This window comes from Suncus etruscus, chromosome 15 (genome assembly GCF_024139225.1).
Source record: "Suncus etruscus isolate mSunEtr1 chromosome 15, mSunEtr1.pri.cur, whole genome shotgun sequence".
NCBI classification, from domain to species: domain Eukaryota; kingdom Metazoa; phylum Chordata; class Mammalia; order Eulipotyphla; family Soricidae; genus Suncus; species Suncus etruscus.
In genome coordinates, this window is record NC_064862.1 from 84,109,591 (window position 1) to 84,133,067 (window position 23,477).

The 23,477-nt window shown below is 43.1% G+C and overlaps 2 protein-coding genes across 2 annotated transcripts; both read left to right on the plus strand.

The window, feature by feature from the left end:
* The first annotated feature begins 10,175 nt into the window (after nucleotides 1-10,175).
* On the plus strand, nucleotides 10,176-11,105 carry LOC126031164 (olfactory receptor 7A10-like). Its single transcript, XM_049789451.1, has one exon. It carries the CDS (start codon nucleotides 10,176-10,178, stop codon nucleotides 11,103-11,105), a length of 930 nt encoding a protein of 309 aa, XP_049645408.1.
* An 11,158-nt stretch (nucleotides 11,106-22,263) lies between these two features.
* Nucleotides 22,264-23,187, plus strand: LOC126031165 (olfactory receptor-like protein OLF4; the record flags this gene model as incomplete). Its single annotated transcript, XM_049789452.1, has 1 exon — nucleotides 22,264-23,187. A coding segment is annotated over exon 1 (924 nt), but the record flags the coding sequence as incomplete, so codon positions are not given.
* Nucleotides 23,188-23,477: the final 290 nt, after the last annotated feature.

Here is a 23,477-nt window from a genome sequence, read left to right on the forward strand (position 1 = left end):
GGCAAGTTAGCCATACACTTGGTAAGTACCCTACCCACTGTACTATCTGACCCGTTTATTTTTTTTAAGCATAGTCACAAGTTTACTACAAAGCGACAATATTTACTACAATACTACAATATTCCTTCGGTATCAGGAATATTTGTATAAGGATGACGGAGGAAAATTTGGGATCATTGTCATTTTTGTATTCTTCCTTCCTTTGTGTATCACTACCCAAACTGCTCTTCTCAATGTCATTATGAAAGCACACTACCCATCTGTAATACTGTCTATATGTTTAATTGGATACTTTGATGCTAGCCTCATTTTTTCTTAAAAATTACATTAGCTTCCTGTTTCTTTGTGATGATTTCGACTAATTGCTGTGGGTAGTCAAATATGGCCCATTCCCCTGTGGGTAACACCTGGCAATTCTCAGGGCCTCAGAAGTTAGTCCTGGGCCAGAGAGATAGCGTGGAGGTAAGGCTTGTGCTGTGACCCTAAAACCAAAAAAGAAGTTAGTCCTAGCTCTGCTCTCAGGAATTACTCCTGATGGGGCTCCTCTGGGGATGCTGGGGATCAAACTTGGCTTGGCTCTGTGCAAGGTAAGTACCCTCCCTATCCACATGATACTTATCAAGTCCTACTGTGCTATAGACCCCAAATATGACTCATCCTTTGTTCCTTCATTCTTTTTTTTTTCGGCCACACCCGTTTGATGCTCAGGGGTTACTCCTGGCTAAGCGCTCAGAAATTGCCCCTGGCTTGGGGGGACCATATGGGACGCCGGGGGATCGAACCTCGGTCCTTCCTTGGCTAGTGCTTGCAAGGCACCTTACCTCTAGCGCCACCTTGCCGGCCCCGTGTTCCTTCATTCTTAATATGCTTAGTGTTTTTTCCACAAAAGGGTGTTGAGTAATGTCAATTTTTATTTTTAAGGAAAAATTATTATTTTTAATATCTTTATTTAAGCACCATGTATACAAACATGTTTGTAGTTGGGTTTTAGTTATATAAAAAGAACACCTTCAACAGTGCAACGTTCTCACCACCAGTTTCCCTCCAACTCCTTCCTCCCCCATTCCCTTGCCTGTCTTAGAGACAGGCATTCTATTTCTCTCTCTCTCTCTCTTTTTTTTTTTGGGTTTTTGGGTCACACCCGACGGTGCTCAGGGGTTACTCCTGGCTGTCTGCTCAGAAATAGCTCCTGGCAGGCACGGGGGACCATATGGGACACCGGGATTCGAACCAACCACCTTTGGTCCTGGATTGGCTGCTTGCAAGGCAAACACCGCTGTGCTATCTCTCCGGGCCCATTCTATTTCTCTCATTCACTACCATTGTCACGACAGTTGTCAGTATAGTTTTTTCTCTAATTGCACTCACCACTTTTGTGGTAAGCTTCATATCATGGGCCAGTCCTTCCAGCCCTCATTCAATCTGATTTCTAACTTTACTGAAAGTGATGCCCCAAACTTCATCTCTAATTCTACCAATGTGCTCTGTTTTTGTTACAAATTTATATATGACAGACTCGTTCTGTTGAGAAGTTTCATTTCACATGTATGTTCATCAAGGTACCTAGTTTTCTTTCTATGTACTGGTTATATTATCATCAAGATTCTGGCCTTGTTTTTTGAGCTTGAGAACATTCTCTCCTCTTTAATGACATTGGAAACTTTGAGAAATGTTAACATTATATCTTATTTTTTAGTTTAGTTGAGTTGTTTTTTTTTTTTGCCACACCCAATGATGCTCAGGGGTTTAGTCTTCACTCTCCACTTCACTTAGCTGAAGTCAAGGGACCCTCTGGATGCCGAGGATTGGACCCAAGTGGGTCGAATGCCAGGAAGTGCACTACATGCTGTATCATCTCTGTGATGTTACTGTGGGTCACTTGCACCCTGCTGAACCCCCTTTGCTTTAACTGAGAAGTGCCATCAGGAGGAGGATGTGGAAACAGTTGGTAGGTGGCACCTATAAAATGCTCTATTGTGTTTGTGCTAAAGAGGAGGTGCCTCAGAGGAGCTAGATGTGGCCCTCCAAAGTAAAGAGGGGCCCTTCTTTGCAGGTTTTAGTATCCAAAATGCATCAAATTTTTATTTTTATCCAGTTGTGAAAATAGTCCTGGTGTATTTTCTTGAATCTCTGTTTCTTTGGTTACACTTCCCTGCATAATTAATTCATGGTGTATATTTTATTTATTTTATTTTTTATTTTTTTTGGTTTTTGGGCCACACCCGGCGGTGCTCAGGGGTTACTCTTGGCTGTCTGCTCAGAAATAGCTCCTGGCAGGCACAGGGGACCATATGGGACACCGGGATTCGAACCAACCACCTTTGGTCCTGGATCGCTTGCAAGGCTAACATTGCTGTGCTATCTCTCCAGGCCCATATATTTTATTTTATTAAGGCTCACAATCATTCTGATTGTCATAATTTCCCCTTTATTTTGCCTGATATTAAACAGTTGATAATGTTGATCACTACCTTGGAATTCTAATATGGTTGAGACAAATACCCTGATATTCTATGCTGGTTCAACGATCATTCCCTTGGTAGCATAATATTGGGTTTTACAGACCATCACATTGCCACTTTAACAGTGAGAAATATTTTGTGGTGCTGAGATTGAACACAGACCTCATAAGGTTATGCAGCTGAGTTTTGAGCATCTCTGATGCCCAAATTAATTTGTCCATTTTGTTTTATTTTTTGGGGGACACAACCACCAGTTCTCAGGGCTTGCTTCTGCCTCATGTTCAGGGGTCACTCCTGATGACTTTCAGGGAACATATGGGGTGCTGGAAATTGAACCCAGGTTGGCCTTGTACAAGGCTGTACCCTATATGCTGTACCATTGCTTTGGCCTCACCCAAATTTTAGTGCCCTTGATCATGTAATTTCATCTTGTTAATATACTATTTGGTTACTAGTAAACCCAAGAACCTCCCTTTACACCCATCATCTTCTAGGCAGAAAATTGATCCAGCTCCTCCACCAAGCTCCACCCCCCAAAAAAAAAGAAACAATGGCCACTGATACTTCTCAGGTCATCCAGATCAGGTTGATATCTCTATGGCATTCTCAAAATGGGTGGAGGCAGATCCTCCTTTTGCACGAACCACAGTAGCCCCACGCCACACCCTACAGCTCAGACAGAAATGGGTTAGTTCCGCATCTTAACCTATTAAACTACCAAGCCACCAAATTTGTTTCAGATCTATTAGTCTTGTATCGGTGGCAGCAAGTGGTGGGGAAACAACTCAAACTTTGAGAGTACTCCCAACCCAGTAGTATCAAAGAAAATTGGATGATGAAGTTGCATAGAACTTTACCAAACTCAGTGAGCCTAGACAGTAGCACAAACGACTCAACTAGCATCAACCACAGTCCAGAAAAATTTTAGGCCACTGGCTTTAGTAATACCATGGAGACATATATACATACATACATATATATATATTATTTCATGTGCACTGATGAAGTGATGGGTGTTGGACATTGCATGACTGAGACTCAACCATGAACAACTTTAAAACTGTTTCTCATGGTGATTCAATTAAAATAATTTAAAAAGGATTATTTCAAATTGACCCTTGTTGATCTAAGTTTTAATAATTCCATTTGCCTTTGTGTTTAACAAACAACAAGAAATAAATTTATTTGAGTCTGCAAGGAAGCAGACTAGGATGGTGGGCGGGACACTGGGAACATTGGTGATGGGATTGGTCACCCTGGTGGTGGGATTGGTGTTTGAACATTTAATACCTGAAAAGATTGTATTTTAAACAACTTGAAAAATTGTGGTGTTAAAATAAAAATGATAAAAGGAAGGCAAGATATTTTTGGCCTGATACCAATATTAAATAATTATTAATGTTAATATTAAATAAAATATTCAGATTTGCTACCCTAATTCTGATCCACAGACTAACACATTGGCTCTTTAACATGGGTTCACAGGGAAGGAACTGGGTTACCATATTCTGTTTTTTTTTTTTTTTTTTGATTTTTTTTTTTGGGTTACCATATTCTGGACCATATAGCACATAATATGTTTGGACTCTAACCATGGTTCACAGTCGTCATTGACCCTAAAATGTTGGCCCCACTTTGGCCCACTAGTGTTCCATAGACCATCACCTTTATTTTCTAATATCAACCCACAGATTTGATGCTTTGATGATGGACCACTAACCACCACACTGGTACCTATATATCATTTTTGTTTTGTTTTGTTTTGTTTTTGTGCTACACCTGGTAGTGCTCAGAGCTTACTCAGAAATCACTCCTGGAAGTGGTAGGGGTACCATATGGGATTATATGGATCAAACTCTAATCAGTCACTTGTAAGGCAAGCACCCTACCCTCAGTACTATTTATTCAGTCCATATATATGTGTATATATACACATATATATACACAATATATATTGTTTTTGGGTCACAGTCGGTAGCGCTCAAGGGTTCCTCCTGGCTCTACACTCAGAAATTGCTCCTGGCAGGCTCGGGGGACCATATGGGATGCCGGGATTTGAACCACCATTCTTCTGCATGCAAGGCAAAGTCCTACATCCATGCTTTCTCTCCGGTCCCCCTAAATATATATTTTTTTTGTTTTGATTTTGGGCTACACTTGGTAAGGTAGAGCTCAGTGCTTACTCCTGGTTCTGTGCTCAGGGATTACTTCTGGCAGGCATGGTGGATCATAGCATAACTAGAACTGAAACCAGATTGATGTACACAAGCCAAATGTTCTGCCACTGTATGCAGGTCTCTCTCACATCTGGTGCTTAAATATTTGTCCACAGAAAACCACCTTGGTGCTGAACTATAGAACAACATGCTGTACCCTAATATAGTACCCAACTTACACCTAACTTATACCTTCAGAAACTAGTTTGAGAACCTACACCTTGTTCCAGAGAATACCACTTAGATACCTTAATATAATTTATACACTACCACCCTAGTGCTGGCCTATAATTAGTTCCCAGACACTGCCATGCTAATTTAATATTGATCCACATAACTCCCAATGTGACCTTAGTTCTATATGTCACCACCATGTGCTATAATAATAATAATAATAATTATCATTATTATTACTGGTCACACCAGTAATTCTTTTTTTTTTTTTTTTTTTTTGTGGTTTTTGGGTCACACCCAGCAGTGCTCATGGGTTTTTCCTGGCTCCGTGCTCAGAAATTGCTTCTGGCAGGCACGGGGGACCAATATGGGACACTGGGATTCGAACGGATGACCTTCTGCATGAAAGGTAAACGCCTTACCTCCATGCTATCTCTCCAGCCCCACACCAGTAATTCTTGGCTTTGTACTCAGAATTACTCTTGGCGGTGCTGAGAAGACTATATGGGATGTGGTGATTGAACCCAGGTCAGCTTTGTACAAGGCAAGATCCCATGCTACCACTCCGCTGCTTCCATCCTGCCATTTTATTTTATTTTTATTCGGGACACATTTGGCTGTGCTCAGGGTTTGTTCCTGGCACTCACCTCAGGCATCACTACTGGCAGTGCTTGGGGTACAATAGAGGATGCTGAGATTGAACCTGGGTTGGCTGCATGTAAGACAGATGCTCTATATACTATACTTTGCTCTGGCCTCTGAAATCATCTTTAATGGGGCTTTTAGGGTTTGTATTTCCATGCATTCATTATTTTTGTTAATTTTTTTGGGGGGGAGGGTCACATCCAACGGTCAGAGTTAACTTCTGGCTCTGCACTAAGGAATTAACTCCTGGCAATGCTTGGTGATCATATGGGATATCAGAGATCAAATTCAGGTCTGCTGTGTGCAAGGCAAGCTTCCTCCTCACTATACTATAATTTCTACAGCTTACTATTTTTAGGACATAAGGGATCTAATCCAGGCAGGACTCTTAGGACAAGAGTTTGGGGTAATCTTATGCTCCAAGCTCTGAGAAAGTTTTGTGAGTTTAGGTTTCTGGAAGGCAGGAGAGTTGGGGACAAAGTGGAAAGTGCAGAATTCCCGTTGCTTCCAAGCCATTCTCCTGGGAAGAAGCATCTGGTGAATAATTTTCCATCATTTCTGTCCAGCCCAGCATCCCTTCTGGGGAAACCCTGTGCCTGGAGTGTGGGGACAGCCCTTGCTAATGAGGAGATGTCGGGGCCTTGAATACCTGCCCTGGTCCAGGCCACCAACCAGTGCACCCTCACGTATGCCAGCAGGACATGCCTGCTGCCTCTGGAGTCTTGACTCTCGCGCGGGCACCGATGCTGCACTCCAGCCTGCTGTCTTGTGTGGGGACAGACATCCAGCCCCACATCAGCCCTGCAGGGGACAGGTCGACTCTGACACAGAGACTCCAAGGTAAGTCTTCCTGCCCAGGAGACATTCTCTGGCCAAGACAAATCAGCCACTAACATTACACTGTGGTCATTCAGCTGTCCTGTGCCCAGACGTCCTTGTGGTTGTCGCCATATATTTAAACCTGTAGAGTTTTGGGGGTACAAAAACTAATCAGTGTAGAGGGATGAGCCCAATTTTCTTAAAAATAAAAAAAGCAATTTAATTAAAATATTCATTTATTTATTTTTGGACAATAATTGGATGTTGAAAGGAGAGAAAGTGATAAGAACGATATTTCTCACTAACTATTGCAAAGCATAGTATCTAAAAGTGGGAGAGAAAGGATGTGAGAGTTAGGTAGAGAGAGAGAGAGAGAGAGAAAAGAAAATGATCTAACCTGTAGGTAGGCAGGGGGAAGGGCAGAAGGGAAACTGGTGGTGGGAAATGTGTACTGATGAAGGGTGTTGGACATCGTATGACTGAAACTCAATCATAAATAACTTTGTATCCTTAAAAATACCCAACTGTAGTAGTTGACTTTGGGTTTGGTGTTTAAGTCTGATCATTTTTTATTTCATATGACTGGTCCTGGTACCATAAAAATAAAAACAAAAAACAACTGAGAGGATTTTGTGAATTATAAAAAATAAAAGAAAATCATCATTGGATTAACAAGAAAACACCAAAGGATCACTATTTTCAAACTATTTTATTTTTATTTATTTATTTTTTTTGTTTTTGGGTCACACCCGGCGGTGCTCAGGGGTTACTCCTGGCTGTCTGCTCAGAAATAGCTCCTGGCAGGCACGGGGGACCATATGGGACACCGGGATTCGAACCAACCACCTTTGGTCCTGGATCAGCAGCTTGCAAGGCAAATGCCGCTGTGCTATCTCTCCGGGCCCTATTTTATTTTTCTTTATTTCAAGAAAATCATCACATAGTTGACATAGTTGACCATAATATATTTATTTTTAGATACATGAGAGCAAAGTTATTTTAAAAAGAATAGAAAGAAAAAAATAAAATGCAAGAGAAAAAATATAAACTTAAAGATAAAGTACAGTGGGGCCGGACTAGGATGAGTGGCACAGCGGTAGGGTGTTTGTCTTGCACGCAGCTGATCTAGGATGGACCGTGGTTCGATCCCCAGGATCCCATATGGTCCCAGTGTCCAAACAAGTGGAAGCAGAGATGAGGTTTGAACGTGTGACAATATTTTTAGTTTCTAAACACTGCTGTGTCTAAACATGGCTGGTATGATTTAATATGTGCTATCATTTATTCACTGTTAAATACTAACCCAACATTAGCTCCAGATGCTCCTTTATTTCTATGGTGAAAGCATCAAAGCCCAGGACAGGGAATTAAGATTTACTTACTTGAATAAAGAAGACTCTCAGTTAATATGTAGTAATAGAAAGAAAACTGGTCTCAGCAGCCTGGCATCACTGCTGACCAACAATACTTATGGGACTCTTCAAAATGAGCTGCCCCATATCACAGCCTTTCAGTCCAGTTGAAGGAAAGCACAATGTCTCTGCAATAAAAGGAAGCAGAGAGATGGGGATGAAGAAATATTGGGGTGTGATCAGACAGAAATGAGAACATTGCTTTTGGTTGGGAAAGATTCTGCACATTTGATCTGTTTTTGGTTATTTTCATTTTGGTGGTTTTCAGGGCTTACTCCTAGCTCTGTGCTCAGGGGTCATTCTTGGTAGGCTTGGGTGTTTACCTTGCTTGCAGTCAACCTACGTTCAATCCCTGGCATCCCATATGGTCCCCCAAACCTATACTATCACTCCAGCCTCTTGACATTTTTCTGGGTTGATGAAAGAGCAAGACTCAAGCATAGTCACAAGTGTTGCTTTTCTTTTTTCTTTTTCTTTTTTTTTTTTTTTTTGAGCCACATCCGGTGACGCTCAGGGGTTACTCCTGGCTATGCGTTCAGAAATCGCTCCTGGCTTGGGGGACCATAAGAGATGCCAGGGGATCAAACTGTGGTTTGGTCCGGTCCGTCCTAAGCTAGTGCTCGCAAGGCAGACAGATACCTTAGGGCTTGCACCACCACTCTGGCCACAGGAGCAATTTCTGAGCACAGAGCCAGGAGTAACCCCTGAGTGTTGCAGGGTATGACCCCCAAAACAAAACTAAAAACAAAGTAAGAACAAAACAAAAACAAAATAAAAAAGAATTGGGCCTTCCTTCCTTCCTTCCTTCCTTCCTTCCTTCCTTCCTTCCTTCCTTCCTTCCTTCCTTTCTTTTTTTTTGGTTTTGTTTTTTCTTTCTTTCTCTTTCTTTTTTCTTTTTTTTTGGTTTTTGGACCACACCCGGTTGTGCTCAGGGGTTACTCCTGGCTCTGCTCTCAAAAATTTCTCCTGACAGGCTTGGGGGGGCCCACATAGAATGCTGGGGATCGAACTTGGATCAATCCCGGTTGGCTGCGTGCAAGGCAATGCACTACTGCTGTGTTATCTCTCCAGTACCAAGAACTGGGCATTTCTAGGGGATGGAGTGATAGCACAATGATAGCACAGGGAATTTGTCTTGCATGTGGCTGACACAGATTCTTTTTTTTTTTTTCTTCAGTTGTTTTTGAACTGATACATTTTTTTGGTTTTTATTTATTTTTAATTTTTTTTTTTGGTTTTTGGGCCACACCCGGCGGTGCTCAGGGGTTACTCCTGGCTGTCTGCTCAGAAATAGCTCCTGGCAGGCACGGGGGACCATATGGGACACCGGGATTCAAACCAACCACCTTTGGTCCTGGATTGGCTGCTTGCAAGGCAAACGCCGCTGTGCTATCTCTCCGGGCCCTATTTTTAATTATTTTGTAATTTCTTCATTTAAACACCGTGATTACAAACATAATTGTAGTTGGGTTTCAGTCATAACAAGAAAACCCCCCCCCCCATCACCGGCCAACCTACCCATCACCAATGCCCTGTCTCTTCCTGTCCTTGACCTCGGCATCCATATGGTCCCCAGAGTACCTCCAGGAGTAAACCCTAAGCATAAAGCCAAGAGTAACCTCTGACCACCACAGGGTGTGGCCACAAAATGAACAAGCAAAATAAAAGAATTGTGCATTTTCTCAAACTTTGTTCTTTGTAGTGCAGTTTTCTATACTTGGAGGGGATCATATTTGTAAATTTGTCATCAATATTTTATCTTTCGCTATTGTATTTGGTTTTTGGGTCACATCTGGTAACACTTAGGACTTACTTGTTTCTCTGCTTTCAGGTAGGTTAGTGTTAGTGTTAGGGTTAGAATTATGGCTATGATTAGGGATCAGGGGTTGGGTTAGAGAATCATATGGGGTGTGCAGATTGAACCCAGGTCAACCACATATGAGGCAAGGAAGTGCTCTACCCTCGGTGCTATCACTCCAATCCTTCGTCAACATTTTCTTCTTGTTGCATTGGGTCTGAGTCTTCACCTTTTAACACATTCATCTTAAAATCCAACCTCACTTTTCTTTTGGTTTTTGGGCCACACCTAGTGAGAATCAGGCTTTGTGCTCAGGGATCACCCCTGGAACTGTTTGGGGGACCCTATGGGGTAACAGGGATCAAATCTGGACCAGCTGTGTGCAAGCTGTGTGGTTAAATGCCTTCTCTACTGTTCTATGGCACTGAGGACCACCATCACAGTTGACTAGAAAGCTGAGAGGACAGTCCACAGCCTTCCTGTTTATGCCTCTTCTCTCTCATCTGTTTATACTATGACCTACACAAAAGCTTTGTGAAACTGTGAGATGTGGGAGGGCAGAAGTGAGTAGCGATTGAGTGTATAGAGACTGTTTCAAGACAACAATCACGTTGTTTTTCTCTCTCTCTCCCATAGGCAAGCCCAGCACATGGACACAGGAAACCTTACAAGACTGTCTGAGTTTTTCCTCTTGGGACTGTCCGAGGTACCGGAATTGCAGGCCCACATATTTGGGCTTTTCCTGTTCATGTACCTGATCACGGTGCTTGGGAACCTGCTCATCATCCTGGCCGTCAGCTCCGACTCCCACCTCCACACCCCCATGTACTTCTTCCTCTCCAATCTATCCTTTGTGGACATGTGCTTCACCTCCACCATCATCCCCAAGATGCTAGTGAACATCCAGACCCACAGCCAAGCCATCACCTATGCGGGCTGCCTCACGCAAATGTACTTTTTCATCCTTTTCACAGGCTTGGATGATTTCATCCTAACCGTGATGGCTTATGACCGCTTTGTGGCCATCTGTCACCCCCTGCACTACTCGGTCATCATGAACCCCCGGCTCTGTGGTCTGCTGGTCCTGGGGTCCTGGGTTATCAGCCACTTGCATTCTTTGTTGCAGAGTTTAATGGTCTTGCGCCTGTCCTTCTGCACGGATTTGGAGATCCCCCACTTTTTCTGTGAGCTTAAACAGATGGTGCAACTGGCCTGTTCGGACACGCTTCTGAATAACTTGGTGATGTACATCGCGGCTGTGATTCTGGCGGGGGGTCCCCTCGCTGGGATCCTTTACTCCTACTCAAAGATTGTCTCCTCCATCCTAAGAATCTCCTCAGCTCAGGGGAAGTTTAAAGCCTTTTCTACCTGTGCATCTCACCTGTCTGTAGTCTCCTTGTTTTATTGCACACTCCTAGGGGTGTACCTGGTCTCTGCCGTGACCCCGAGCTCTCACTCCAGTGCCATACCCTCCGTGATGTACACGGTGGTCACCCCCATGCTGAACCCGTTCATCTACAGTCTCCGGAACAAAGACCTGAAGGGGGCCCTGAGAAGACTCTTTCGCAGGACCACTTAAAAGGTTTTTTTTGACTAAGGAAGAAGTCCTTGGTTATAGCAGCAGAGTCTTGGATCTAAAGCGATGACATGGGTTCACATTGCAGAATAGCAGGCAATTCTTTGGCATTTCTTTTTTCCCTCCTTCCTTCCTCTCCCCTCCTTTCCCTCCTTCCTCTTCTCTCTCACCCTGCTGCCTCTCCCTCCCTCCCTCCCTCTCTCCCTCCCTCCCTCCCTCCCTCCCTCCCTCCCTCCCTCCCTTCCTCCCTTCCTCCCTTCCTCCCTTCCTCCCTTCCTCCCTTCCTTCCTTCCTTCCTTCCTTCCTTCCTTCCTTCCTTCCTTCCTTCCTTCCTTCCTTCCTTCCTTCCTTCGTTCCTTCCTTCCTGCCAAGCAAATGCCCTACCTACTGAACTATCACTCTGACCCTTGGCATATTTCTTATAACTTACATTTTTTTGCCTTTATTCTTTTTTTTTTTTGTTTTGTTTTGTTTTTGGGTTACACCCAGCAGCGCTCAGTAGTTACTTCTGGGTCTATGCTCAGAAATCACTCCTGGAGGCTCAGGGGACCATATTGGATGCCAGGATTCGAACCACTGACTTTCGGCATGAAAGGCAAACGCCTTACCTCCATGCTATCTCTCCGGCCCCGCTTTTATTCTTTTTATAGTACTCACAGAACTCTGTACTGATATATGCTGCCACACGAAAGAAGCCTCAAAATGCCTAAGTGAAAAGGTTCTTAAAGAAAAAGCCATTCATGGGGCTGAAGAGATAGTATATAGCTGGGTGGGTGCTTGCCTGCCCAGCGACTGACCTGGCTTCTCTCCTTGGCATCCCATAGAGTCCTTTGAGCCTATCAGGAGTGACCCCTGAGTGCAGGGCCAGAAATAAGCTCTGAGCACTACTGGCTGTGCCCACCCCCAAAGAAAACAAAACAGCTCACTTCTCTCTTAGCTATCAGTAAACATAAACACATCAAGGGTGAATATAAGGAGAGTCTTAGAAAAACACACATTTCTGACAAACTGCAGGAAATGATGGACATCTTCAAGAGCCGTGGATGGAACTGTGGCAAGATAACCACTGGGATCCCCTTCTTGGAGTGAGGTGGTTGCTTCTTGGGAGGGAGTTTTTTTTTTAAATCAAATAAACAGGGATATTCTTTGTGAAGCAGCAACTGTGACAGTTGGGAAATATGGGTGTAGAAATAAAGAATATTTTACTTGTATTGCAAGTTTTCATGCATTTGAAACCCTGAAAATTCGACTGTTTTCCTCTGGATGATTCAATTTAGTTATATAAAATTGTGCATACTAATCTTAAAAAAAAGATTGTTCAAGGAAAAACAGCAAACAGCCTGTCTCCTACTTCCCCAGTTGTTTTCCATTCCTGTTTTTCAGATGGGTCTTCTGCAGTCCAGAGGGAAAGGAAGTACTGTATTTCTGTTCTGTGGTGATGAAGCTGAAGTCTAGGAAATGGTTTCCTCGACTGTTTTCTAAATGTCATACCAGGAGCAGGAGTGTTATTACATTGGAGAGAGTGCTTGCCTTGCAAAAAATGACCTGGGTTTGATCCCTTGTACCCCATATGATCCCTCAAGCTTACCAAGAGTTCTTTGTGATTGTAGAGATAGGAAAAAGTCCTGAGCATAGCAGGTATAGCCTCCAAACCAATAAAGTGAAACAGGGGCCGGAGAGATAGCACAGCGGCGTTTGCCTTGCAAGCAGCCGACCCAGGACCTAATCACGGCGTCCCATATGGTTCCTCGTGCCTGCCAGGAGCTATTTCTGAGCAGATAGCCAGGAGTAACCCCTGAGCACCGCTGGGTGTGGCTCCCCCCAAAAAGTGAAACAAAATATCACCTCCTCTTCAAACTGCTACAATTCACAAAATTAGTAGAGTTACAGGATAGAAATGAAATATTAAAATCGAATTGTGTTTTAGTGTAAATGGAGTGGTCCATCTGAGAGAAATGAAGAAAGCATTCCCACTTGCAATTGCATGAGGACAGGCAAAATACTCAAGACACATTTAGCCTAAATTTGGTGAAAAGAAAAGAACGGTGGATTGGAGTGATAGCACAGTAGGGAGGACATTTGCATTGGATGCAGCTAACTTGGGTTTGATCCCTTCATCCCATAGGTCCTTACAAGCCAGGAGTGATCTTTGAGCACCACTGGGTATGACCCTCCTCCCAAAGAAAACGAAACTGAAGGTATCAATGAAAGGAAAGAGAGTTAATATTTAGTAATAGGAATACTTTTTTTAAAATTAATATTTTTGTTTAAACACCTTGATTACAAATATGATTGTAGTTGGGTTTCAGTTATGTAAAGAACACACCCCCCCTTCACCAGCACAACATTCCCATCACCAATGTCCCAAATCTCCCTCCTCCCCACCCCACCCCCACCTGTACTGGAAACAGGCTTTCTACTTCCCTCATTCACATTGTTATGATAGTTCTCAATGTAGTTATTTCTCTAACTGCACTCATCACTCTTTGTGGTGAGCTTCATGTCGTGAGCTGGACTTTCAGCCCTCCTCTCTTTTGTCTCTGAAAATTATTGCAAGAATGTCTTTTTCTTTTTCTTAAAACCCATAGATGAGTGAGACTATTCTGCATAGGGATAGGAAAACTTAACACTGTTAACACCTTTTGTTTTTTCAGAGCTATTTATTTATTTAATACCATCCTAGCCAAGTATCCATTAACACTAATGGAGAAAAAGAAACCCCAGATCTATTCTTTATTCTCACCTGCACTTTTTTTTGCAGTAACATTAATATTTTATTGCACTTTCCCCCTTATTCTTAGTCAAGTTCTTTTTTAAAAATTTGATTTTATTGAAACCACTGTGATTTATAAAGTCCTTCATAGTTGGGCTTTTTTTTTTTTTTTTTTTTTTTGGTGTTTGGTTTTTGGGCCACACCCGGCGTTGCTCAAGGGTTACTCCTCGCTATCTGCTCAGAAATAACTCCTGGCAGGCACGGGGGACCATATGGGGCACCGGGATTCGAACCAACCACCTTTGGTCCTGGATCGGCTGCTTGCAAGGCAAATGCCACTGTGCTATCTCTCCGGGCCCCATAGTTGGGTTTTAGACAAATAATGAATCAGGGCCCATCCCACCACCAGTGTCCATCTCCCTCCACCAATGTCCCCCCAGGTACATCCCAGGCCACCAGCTCTGCCCCTCAGCCTGCCAGAATAACAGGCCCATTTTAAGTTTAGATTGTTAAAGTTTGGGTCTCTTGATTACATTGTTGTTTCCTTTGGCTTGGACATTTAGTACTATCCTTTTTAAAAACTCTACCAGTGCATCTGACACCACTTGGCCCCTGGCCCTCATTTTTTCATATTTGTATTTCTCCCCTTCCACTCAGTACCTCTCTTCTCTTTGCTATACTCTGAGGCCAAGGATATTCAGGACAACTCCTATTTAGACCATGCAGTTATTCTAAATACCACATATATGATATCATTTTGTATTCATCCTTCTTCTGGATTATTTCATTTAACAGAATATCTTTCAGTTCCATCCATGTTGCTGCAAATTGTATGATTGCATCATTTCTTACTGATATGTAGTCTTCCATTGTAGATGTACCACATCTTCGTTATCCATTTATTTCTTGTTGGATGTTTAGGTTGATTCCAGGTCTTAGCTATTTTACTGAGTGCTTCACCTGCACTTTTATTTTTTTGGGGGCCACACCCGGTGAAGCTCAGGGGTTACTTGTGGCTCTGAGCTAAAAAATCGTTCTGGGTGAGGGGGACTATATGGGACGCCCGGGATCGAACCAGGCCCGTCCTGGGTCAGCTGTGTGCAAGGCAAACGCCTTACCACTGTGCTTTCGCTCTGGCCCTTCACCTGCACTTTTTATTATTAGAGGTTCGTGCAGGTGCAGAAGAAACAGCTGCTCAGTCAGGTAGCGGGAATCGAAGTTAGGATCTCATACATACAAGGCAGAAGCCAGTCCTAGGCCTGGCTGTAGGAATAATTCTGCTCCTTCTGGAGCTACTAGAGAGAGAAAAATTGAGTTCTTACGCCACCTACTGGCCACGAGTGGGAAGTGCTGGAAGTGCAGTGCCATCTCTTGGTAATTTTGCCAATGCATTCACATTTGGAAATTGGAAGCAAAATATTAATTCCTTGTTTTGTCTAGATCAATCTAAGTGGAGGGTGTGGTGCGGTAAGTAGCTAGAACTAAAGCATGAACATAGGAATGTTATAAAAATAGAGGAAATAGGGACCTGAGAGACAATACTATGCTCAAGGCACTTGCCTTGCATGAGATCAACCCAGGTTCTAGAACCGGCACCCTCTAGTTAGCCTAGAACCTAGCAGGAGTGATTCCTGAGTGCAGAGCCAGGAATGAACCATCAGGCCCTGATGGGACCTGATGGGACCCTGGTCGGTAGTGTGCAAGGCAAGAGCCTTACTTGCTGTGCTATCGCTCAGGTCCTTGGTGATTTTTATTTTGGCCTCCCAACTTCCAGGAGTGGCCCTGGGACAAAGAGCCAGGAGTGGGTTCTGAGCCCCATTATGAGTGACCCAATCCTTGTCCCTCAATAAAATAAAGAACCAGAGCCACTTGCTTGGTGAGTCAGTGTGGGATGCTGGGAAGGTGAAGATAAGGGTCCCTCTACAGAGAGATCTGTGGGTAACAGGAAGCCATACTCTGTGCTTAAGAGAGGGCAGGACCACGGGAGGGGGCTGGAGATGTAATACAGTGGAGAGAACACTTACCTTGCACTTGGAAGACCCAATTTCAATCCCTGACATCCCATAAGGCCCCAAGAGCATCACCAGGAGTACATTGCCTGAGTACAGAGCCAGGAGAACTGCTGAGCACCCCTGAGTGTGGTTCAAAAACAACCCTTCCCAACATTTCCAATAACCTATGAGTATCTCTGAATGTGAAACTCTCCCCTGAACAACAACAAAAAAAGAGGGCAAGATCAGAGAGTAAAAATCTCTAGAAAATTATCCTGGAGGATTCCAGTAAGTGGGAAGGAATGGGCTGAGGTCTGAAAGTCCCAGGGGGAGGCTGAGCCAAGTAGGTCCAGGAGAACAAGAATGGGGGTCCCTGCTAGAAGTTGATGGAAGTGGGACTTGAGAACTGCTTGGAACAACTTGTAAGAAGGAAGGTTGAGGGGCTGGAGTGATAGCACAATGGGTAGGGCCATTTGCATAGTGCCAAACTTGATCCTTGGCATACCTTAGGGTACCCCTCCCTCACTAGGAGTAATTTCTAAGTGTGGAGCTAGGAATAAGTCCTCCCCACAAAAAAGCAGATTAATAGGGTCTCAGGTTAGCATTACTTGACTTGTGTGTGGATGATCTGAGTTTAATTCCTGTTACCCTATAGGGACAACACCGGGGACAACTAAGAGTGATCTCAGAGCATGAAGCTGTCCTGAGCATCACTGGGCATGGCAAGAAAACAAAGCAGAGAGAAAGAGAAAGTACATTGCTTATGACCTCCCTGTAGACTCAATCAATTTGGTGGGAGCATTCAAGGGTATTCAACTAGCACCATCTACAGCCCAGTAAATCCTTAGACATTGTCTTTAGTAATACATAGAGATAAAACAATATTTCAAATTGACCTGTGCTGAGTTAAGATTTGGATAATTCCATTTGCCTTTGAGTGGTAACAAACACTATGAAGTAAATTTGTTTGTGCCTGCAAGGAGGCAGACTGGTGGTGGTTGGGAAATTGTGGACATTAGTAAAGAGAAGGTTGTATTGGTGGTTGGAATTGTTACTTGAACGTTTAGTACCTGAAAAGACTATTATAAACTATTTAGTCAAAGTGTTATAATACAAAAAATTAAAAAAGTTTTTGGGCCACACCCAGTGGTGTTCAGGACTTACTCCTGACTCTGCACTCAGGATTCACTACTGGTGGTCTTGGGGAATCTTATGGAGGTGCTGAAATAGAACCTGAGCTGGTAGTTTGCAAGAGCTCTAACCACTATGCTATTGCTCTAGCCCAGGGGTCTCAAACTCGAAGCCTGCGGGCCACAAACGGCCCTCTGTACAACATTTTGTGGCCTTGCCCTAGAGGAATCTTTTTTGTTTTGTTTTAGTTGTTTGGGTCACACCCCACAATGTTCAAGGCTTACTACTGACTTTGCACTCAAGGATCACCCCGATTGTGCCTCCTGAGACCCGAAGGTAAAATGAGTTTGAGACCCCTGCTCTAGCCCCTCCTTTTTGTTTGTTTTGTTTTTCTTTTGGCCACACCCAGCAGTGCTCAGGGGTTACTCCTGGCTCTGCACTCAGAAATCTCCCCTGACAGGCTTGGGGGACCATATGGGATGCTGCGAATTGAACCTGGGTCCGTCCAGGGTTGGCAGCATGCAAGGCAAATGCCCTACCTGTGTGCTATCTCTCTGGCCCCCATTGTTTGACTTTTTTAAAGTAATGGACAGAACACAATCTGAGTGCTATAACTGGAAAACAGATTTCTCTTTATTTCTAACTATATTTACACATAGGAAGACACTAAATAAAAACCAGGAGGGTTTGTGATGCCAGGGGTTTAGCAGCATTCTTTCAGACATGTTCCAATATCTCTAGGGAAAAGGAATTTATGGTTGAGAAATAACTGATTCAGAGTCTGAGTTACAGCCATGCATTCTGAAGTATAAGCAGGAAGTTGTATCTTCTTTGGATTATAACTCGGACAAATCCTTATCCCTCACGAGCTCATATCTGCAATGAGAATGAAGTTCAAAATGCACTCTCTCACGGACACAGTCATTAACATTAAACCAGATCATGGCTGTGCAATGATATTATAGATTAGGAAGTATTGAAAAGTTGTAAAGTGGGCCCGGAGAGATAGCACAACGCCGTTTGCCTTGCAAGCAGCCGATCCAAGACCAAAGGTGATTGGTTCGAATCCCAGTGTCCCATATGGTCCCCTGTGCCTGCCAGGAGCTATTTCTGAGCAGACAGCCAGGAGTAACCCCTGAGCACCACCGGGTGTGGCCCCCCCCAAAAAAAAAGTTGTAAAGTATCTTTTATGTTCTAACAACTGTTTTCTAATGAGAGACAAAATTATTTCACTGTCTTCTTGGCACAAGTAATCTCAGGTGCGCCATACTGTGGGTGAGACCTGCCCTCCTGAGGCTCAAATTGAATGCTCCAGTTTACCAATGTGGGACCCCTAGACCCCTAAGCTGCACTACCCTCCTTTAAGCCTGGGTCAGAAAGTTGTACTTCCTTTAATGCAAAAGGATCATGAAGCCAATGACTGAGTGTCCAGGTGTTGGTATCAAGAGAGCTCAGTTTCCTCCACTGTTGAAGAGAAAAAGAGGATTTTTTGGGGGAAATGCTGTGTTCCTATCAAAGGCAATTCCTCGAAGTAATCAAGATAGCTTTTCTGGGGCCCAGAGAGATAGTACAGCGGCGTTTGCCTTGCAAGCAGCCAATCCAGGACCAAAGGTGGTTGGTTCGAATCCCGGTGTCCCATATGGTCCCCCGTGCCTGCCAGGAGCTATTTCTGAGCAGACAGCCAGGCGTAACCCCTGAGCACCGCCGGGTGTGACCCAAAAACAAACAAACAAAAAAAAAACAAAAACAAAAGATAGCTTTTCTATTTATATTTAAAATGTATAGGTTTTGGGGCCCCACCTGACTGTGCTCAGGGCTTATCCTGGCTTTGTACTCAGAGTTGACTCCTGGCAGAATTATACCATCTGGGTGTAAGGAGATTGAATCTAGGACAACCACACGGAGGATAAATGCCTTCCTTGCTGCACTCTCTCTCTTTGGCCTTAGGTTTACTAGTTTCATTGGGAGAGAAAAATAAGGTCAGAGATGTGATAATGTGATAAGACTTGGAAGGGAGACAGATGCACAGAGGAAAAAAAATACAATTGCATCATTATTTACAACCTGATCTGCTGGGAGCAGACAATGGCCAAGAAAATGCTGACTGCTGTCCAGATCAGTGTCCCACAGGAAAACAGGTGCTTTAAAGTTGGACTAACAAGAGGAAAGTGCTTTATGAGCAGATACAAGGTCTTAAATGTCTCAGACTGCTGTATCTGAGTATTGGGGCCTTTGGCTGGAAAAAGCAGGCTTTCCTCTTGTTTGAAATGCTTCTTCAGCCTGAGAAAATGATGCCTCACTTGCTCTCCAAGGAGGAATTCTGATTTCTACACAGAGAACACCCTTTTCCAAATTTTTATCCAGGTGAGAAACCAGTTGACTCTGCCTCAGAGAGAAAGGAAACCCAGAACCTGGACTTGAAATCATCCAGAATCAACCCAAATCTATGTAGAGGGAAGAAAGCATTGATTTGCTGAGTTGTTTGTTTAATGAATTAGTGTTTATTTCAGTGACTACATAAAAGTATTTACAAGTTTGCCCTTTTTTCTTTTGATTTCTGGGCCACACTGGTGATGCTTAGGGGTTACTCCTGGCTATGAGCTCAGAAATTGCTCCTGACTAGGGGAAACCATATGGGATGTTGGGGATCAAACCCAGGTCCTTCCCGAGTCAGCCATGTGCAAGTCAAATGCCCTATTGCTGTGCTATTGCTCTGGCCCCTCAAGTTTGCTCTTTTTGCTCATGATCATTGAACTTCTCTTATAGCAAAGCTGAGAGTGTCAAGTTTAAATTGTGTCTAAATGGAGGTGGTTCAGACTAGCAGGAGCACTAAACAATTTCCAAGATATTTCTGACTGTCTCAGTGGGATGTGCTGAGTGGTCATTCTACAATGTTTAGGATTGACCCTGCCACAGACAAGTTTGTTCCAGAATGCAAATGGTGCCAAGAGTGAGAATTACTGAGTTAATAAACATTTTTTGGGGGAAGATTTTGAGTCATACCGGCTATGCTCAGGGCTCACTTCTGACTCATGCTCAAGGATCCCTCCTGGTAGGGCTCAGAGGAACCTCAGGAGTGTAGAGGACTGAACCTGAGTTGACTGCGTTCAAAGAAAGTGCCTTCCCCTTGCATAATATTTTCAGTCCCATGGCTTTTTTTTAATTTGTTTTGTTATTTATTTTAGGGGCCACACATACCCAGTGATGCTCAGGGGTTATTTATGGCTTTGCACTCAAGAATTGCTCCTGGCAGACTTGAGGGATATTATAGGATGCTTGAAATTGAATAGGTTAGCAGCCACCCTACCCATTGTACTAAAGTTCTGGTTCCAGTAATGGTTTCTCTTTGGTCATCTCTCAACCTTTGCATTATTTTGCTTCTCTGTAGAAAGAGGTGAGTACTAATTTTTCTATATATATGCTTTAAAAAGTTGCTCTTAAGCAACGATACAGCTCTTTATGTTTCTTGCCCTAGGTTGATACATGTTAATGACATTGCTTGCTTTTTATATTTGTTGGTCTGTTTCAGCTCAATACACCCAACTGATCACTATTTTGATTTACCTTTTACTATTTGCCCATATTTCCACCATTAATATAGCAACCAGATTTCAAATAGTTTCTGTAGATTACCATTTCTCTATTGAATTTAGAGAATATATACTTTCCTTTTTGATGTTTGGGCTATTCTAGGAAGTAATTCTGGTTGTCTCTGCACTCAAGAATTACTCTTGGTGGTTCTTGGGGGGACAATGGGAAGCCAGGGATTGGACCCAGGCAGGCCATGTGTAAGACAAGTGCCATACCTGCTGTACTATTGCTCTAGCTTAATTTGGAGGATAATTTTCAAAGTAAAATTTTCAAAATTTGTTGAACTGTTGAACTCTCTTGGTCCCTTTAAGCTTCTTGTATCTAAGAAATTTTGTCCAGCTGCATATTTTATGTAATCTTTTACATGATGTCCCCTAAAATGTACAGGTTTCTCTTGAGAAGAGGACACACTTTCTCTGATAGTGAGATGTGGAGCGAATGGAAGTATTTCATATTCCTTCAGTGAAATAGCCACACAGTTCAGTATTTATACAATTTGTCCTATAATTAATTGCAGAATAGATTCAAGAAAAACATTATTGTTTGATAACAATAGGAAGTGCTCCTGAAAATAGAACACAGCTTCATTCCTACAAGCTCTTGTGTTCTTGGTGTGACACACCACTGATCACCATCTGTAATGTTGTTTATATTTCATTCTCTATTTATGTTTTGTTTCTCTGTTATTGAATCCAGAGACCCTTTCCTTCCATAATCTGCCTAAATCATTGTCCAGACATAGTTCAAAACCAGGTTAGCACTCAACAGTCTTTCTTTTTTTCCTTTTTTCTTTTTTCTTTTTTTTTTTCTTTTTGGTTTTTGGGCCACACCCGGCAATGCTCAGGGGTGACTCCTGGCTGTCTGCTCAGAAATTGCTCCTGGCAGGCATGGGGGACCATATGGGATACCGGGATTCGAACCAACCACCTTTGGTCCTGGATCGGCTGCTTGCAAGGCAAACGCCTCTGTACTATCTCTCCGGGCCCCTCAACTGTCTTTCTGATGCAGAAGAAGAATTGATCATCAACAAGGTAGGATGAATGAACCCAAGGCAAAAAGCTATTGAGGTAACAAAAACCCTATTTTATTGGGGTTTGAGCAATGGCACAGCAGAACTTGTCTTGCTTGTGGGCTCACCTGGGTTCAATCCCCAGCATCTGATAAGGCCCTCCAAGCCATATAGGAATGATTTCTGAGCACAGATCCAAGTGTAACCGCTGGCACAGCCTCAAAAGAACAAAACAAAAAACCCCATTTTATTTATTTAAAAAATTTTGGATTTATTTTGCCACAACAGTGGTGTTCAAGTGCTAAATACACTTTTAGGAGCTGGACTAATAGCACAGTGATAGAACAACAAATTGGGTGTTTTGTGGCTTTGATCCCCAGGATCTCATATGGTTTCCTGAGCACTTCCAGGAGTGATTCCTGAGTACAAAATCAGGAGAAACCCCCGAGCACTGACGAGTGTTGCCCCAAAACCAAAAAAAAAATTAATTTTTTTTAAAAAGTGGTATGAAGGTATAAAAAGAAGGTATGAAGAGGCAGGAAATAGCTATCAGGTATATAGAAATAACTTTCTATATAACAGTAAAATAGAAACTAGCATTTCAATGATTGTATTTCCAGCACATCATGATTCACTGTGATAGTCAAAAATAGCATTAGAAGAGTCATGCCAAGCTTGAAAACAAATTAATTATGCTGTCACCCTTTCTGGTAGCTGTCTCCACACATGAAACCAGAAAATGCCACTGCAGTTTTACAATATCATTTGCTGGGGTTTTCAGAGGCACCAGAAATGCAGCCCCTCATATTTGGGATTTTCCTCTCCATGTATCTGATCAACATACTTGGGAACCTACTCATCATCCTGGCCGTCAGCTCCGACTCCCATCTCCACACCCCCATGTACTTCTTCCTCTCCAACCTGTCCTTTGTGGACATCTGTCTCACCTCTACCTTCATCCCTAAGATGCTACAGAATATTCAGACCCAGAGCAAAGCCATCAGCTATGAGGGCTGTATTATGCAGATTTATTTCTTCATACTCTTCGGAGGTCTGGACATCTTTCTCCTGACTGTGATGGCCTATGACCGCTTTGTGGCCATCTGCCATCCCCTGCACTACATGGTTATCATGAACCCTCAGCTCTGTAGATTGCTGGTTCTGATGTGCTGGGTTGTCAGTGCCCTGCATTCGTTGCTACAAAGCTTAATGCTGTTGCGCCTGTCCTTCTGTACAGACGTGGAAATCCCTCACTTTTTCTGTGAACTCTATCAACTTCTACAACTTGCCTGTTCTGACACCTCCTTTAATACCTTGGTGATGTATTTTGCAGCTGTCCCACTGGGTGCTGGATCTTTTGCTTGCATTATTTATTCTTACTCAAAGATCGTTTCTTCGGTGCGTCGAATCTCATCGGCTCAGGGGAAGTACAAGGCATTTTCCACCTGTGTGTCTCACCTGTCTGTGGTCTCTGTGTTTTATTCTACACTCCTCGGAGTGTACCTGAGTGCTGCTGTTTCCCACTCCAGCTCCCACTCCGGTGCAATCACCTCTGTGATGTACACGGTGGTCACCCCCATGCTGAACCCCTTCATTTACAGTCTCAGGAATAAAGATATCAAGGGGGCTGTGACAGAATTATTTTTAATAAAACTAAAATTTAATAAATTTTAATAAAATGATTTTTAAAGAAATCTATCAAAGGACCAGTTGTCCTGGGGGAACTGAAGAAATGTCCATAGTTGTATTGTTGAGAACTTGCAAGTATGAAATTACTTGAAACTGGATTTTGTTCCAGTTGAAAAAAGGAGATTCAATGATGTGTTTCCCCAAATATCTTGGTTGCCTAACGACTGAATCAAATGGATATTTTTGTTTATTTCAAGGAGTGTCAGGGGAAGAATATAAATGTAATATCTGAAATTTTTTTTTGGTTTTTG

What these genes read in the sequence shown, in the direction of transcription:
- LOC126031164 (XM_049789451.1), top strand. Translation starts at nt 10,176, where the DNA reads ATGGACACAGGAAACCTTACAAGACTGTCTGAGTTTTTCCTCTTGGGA.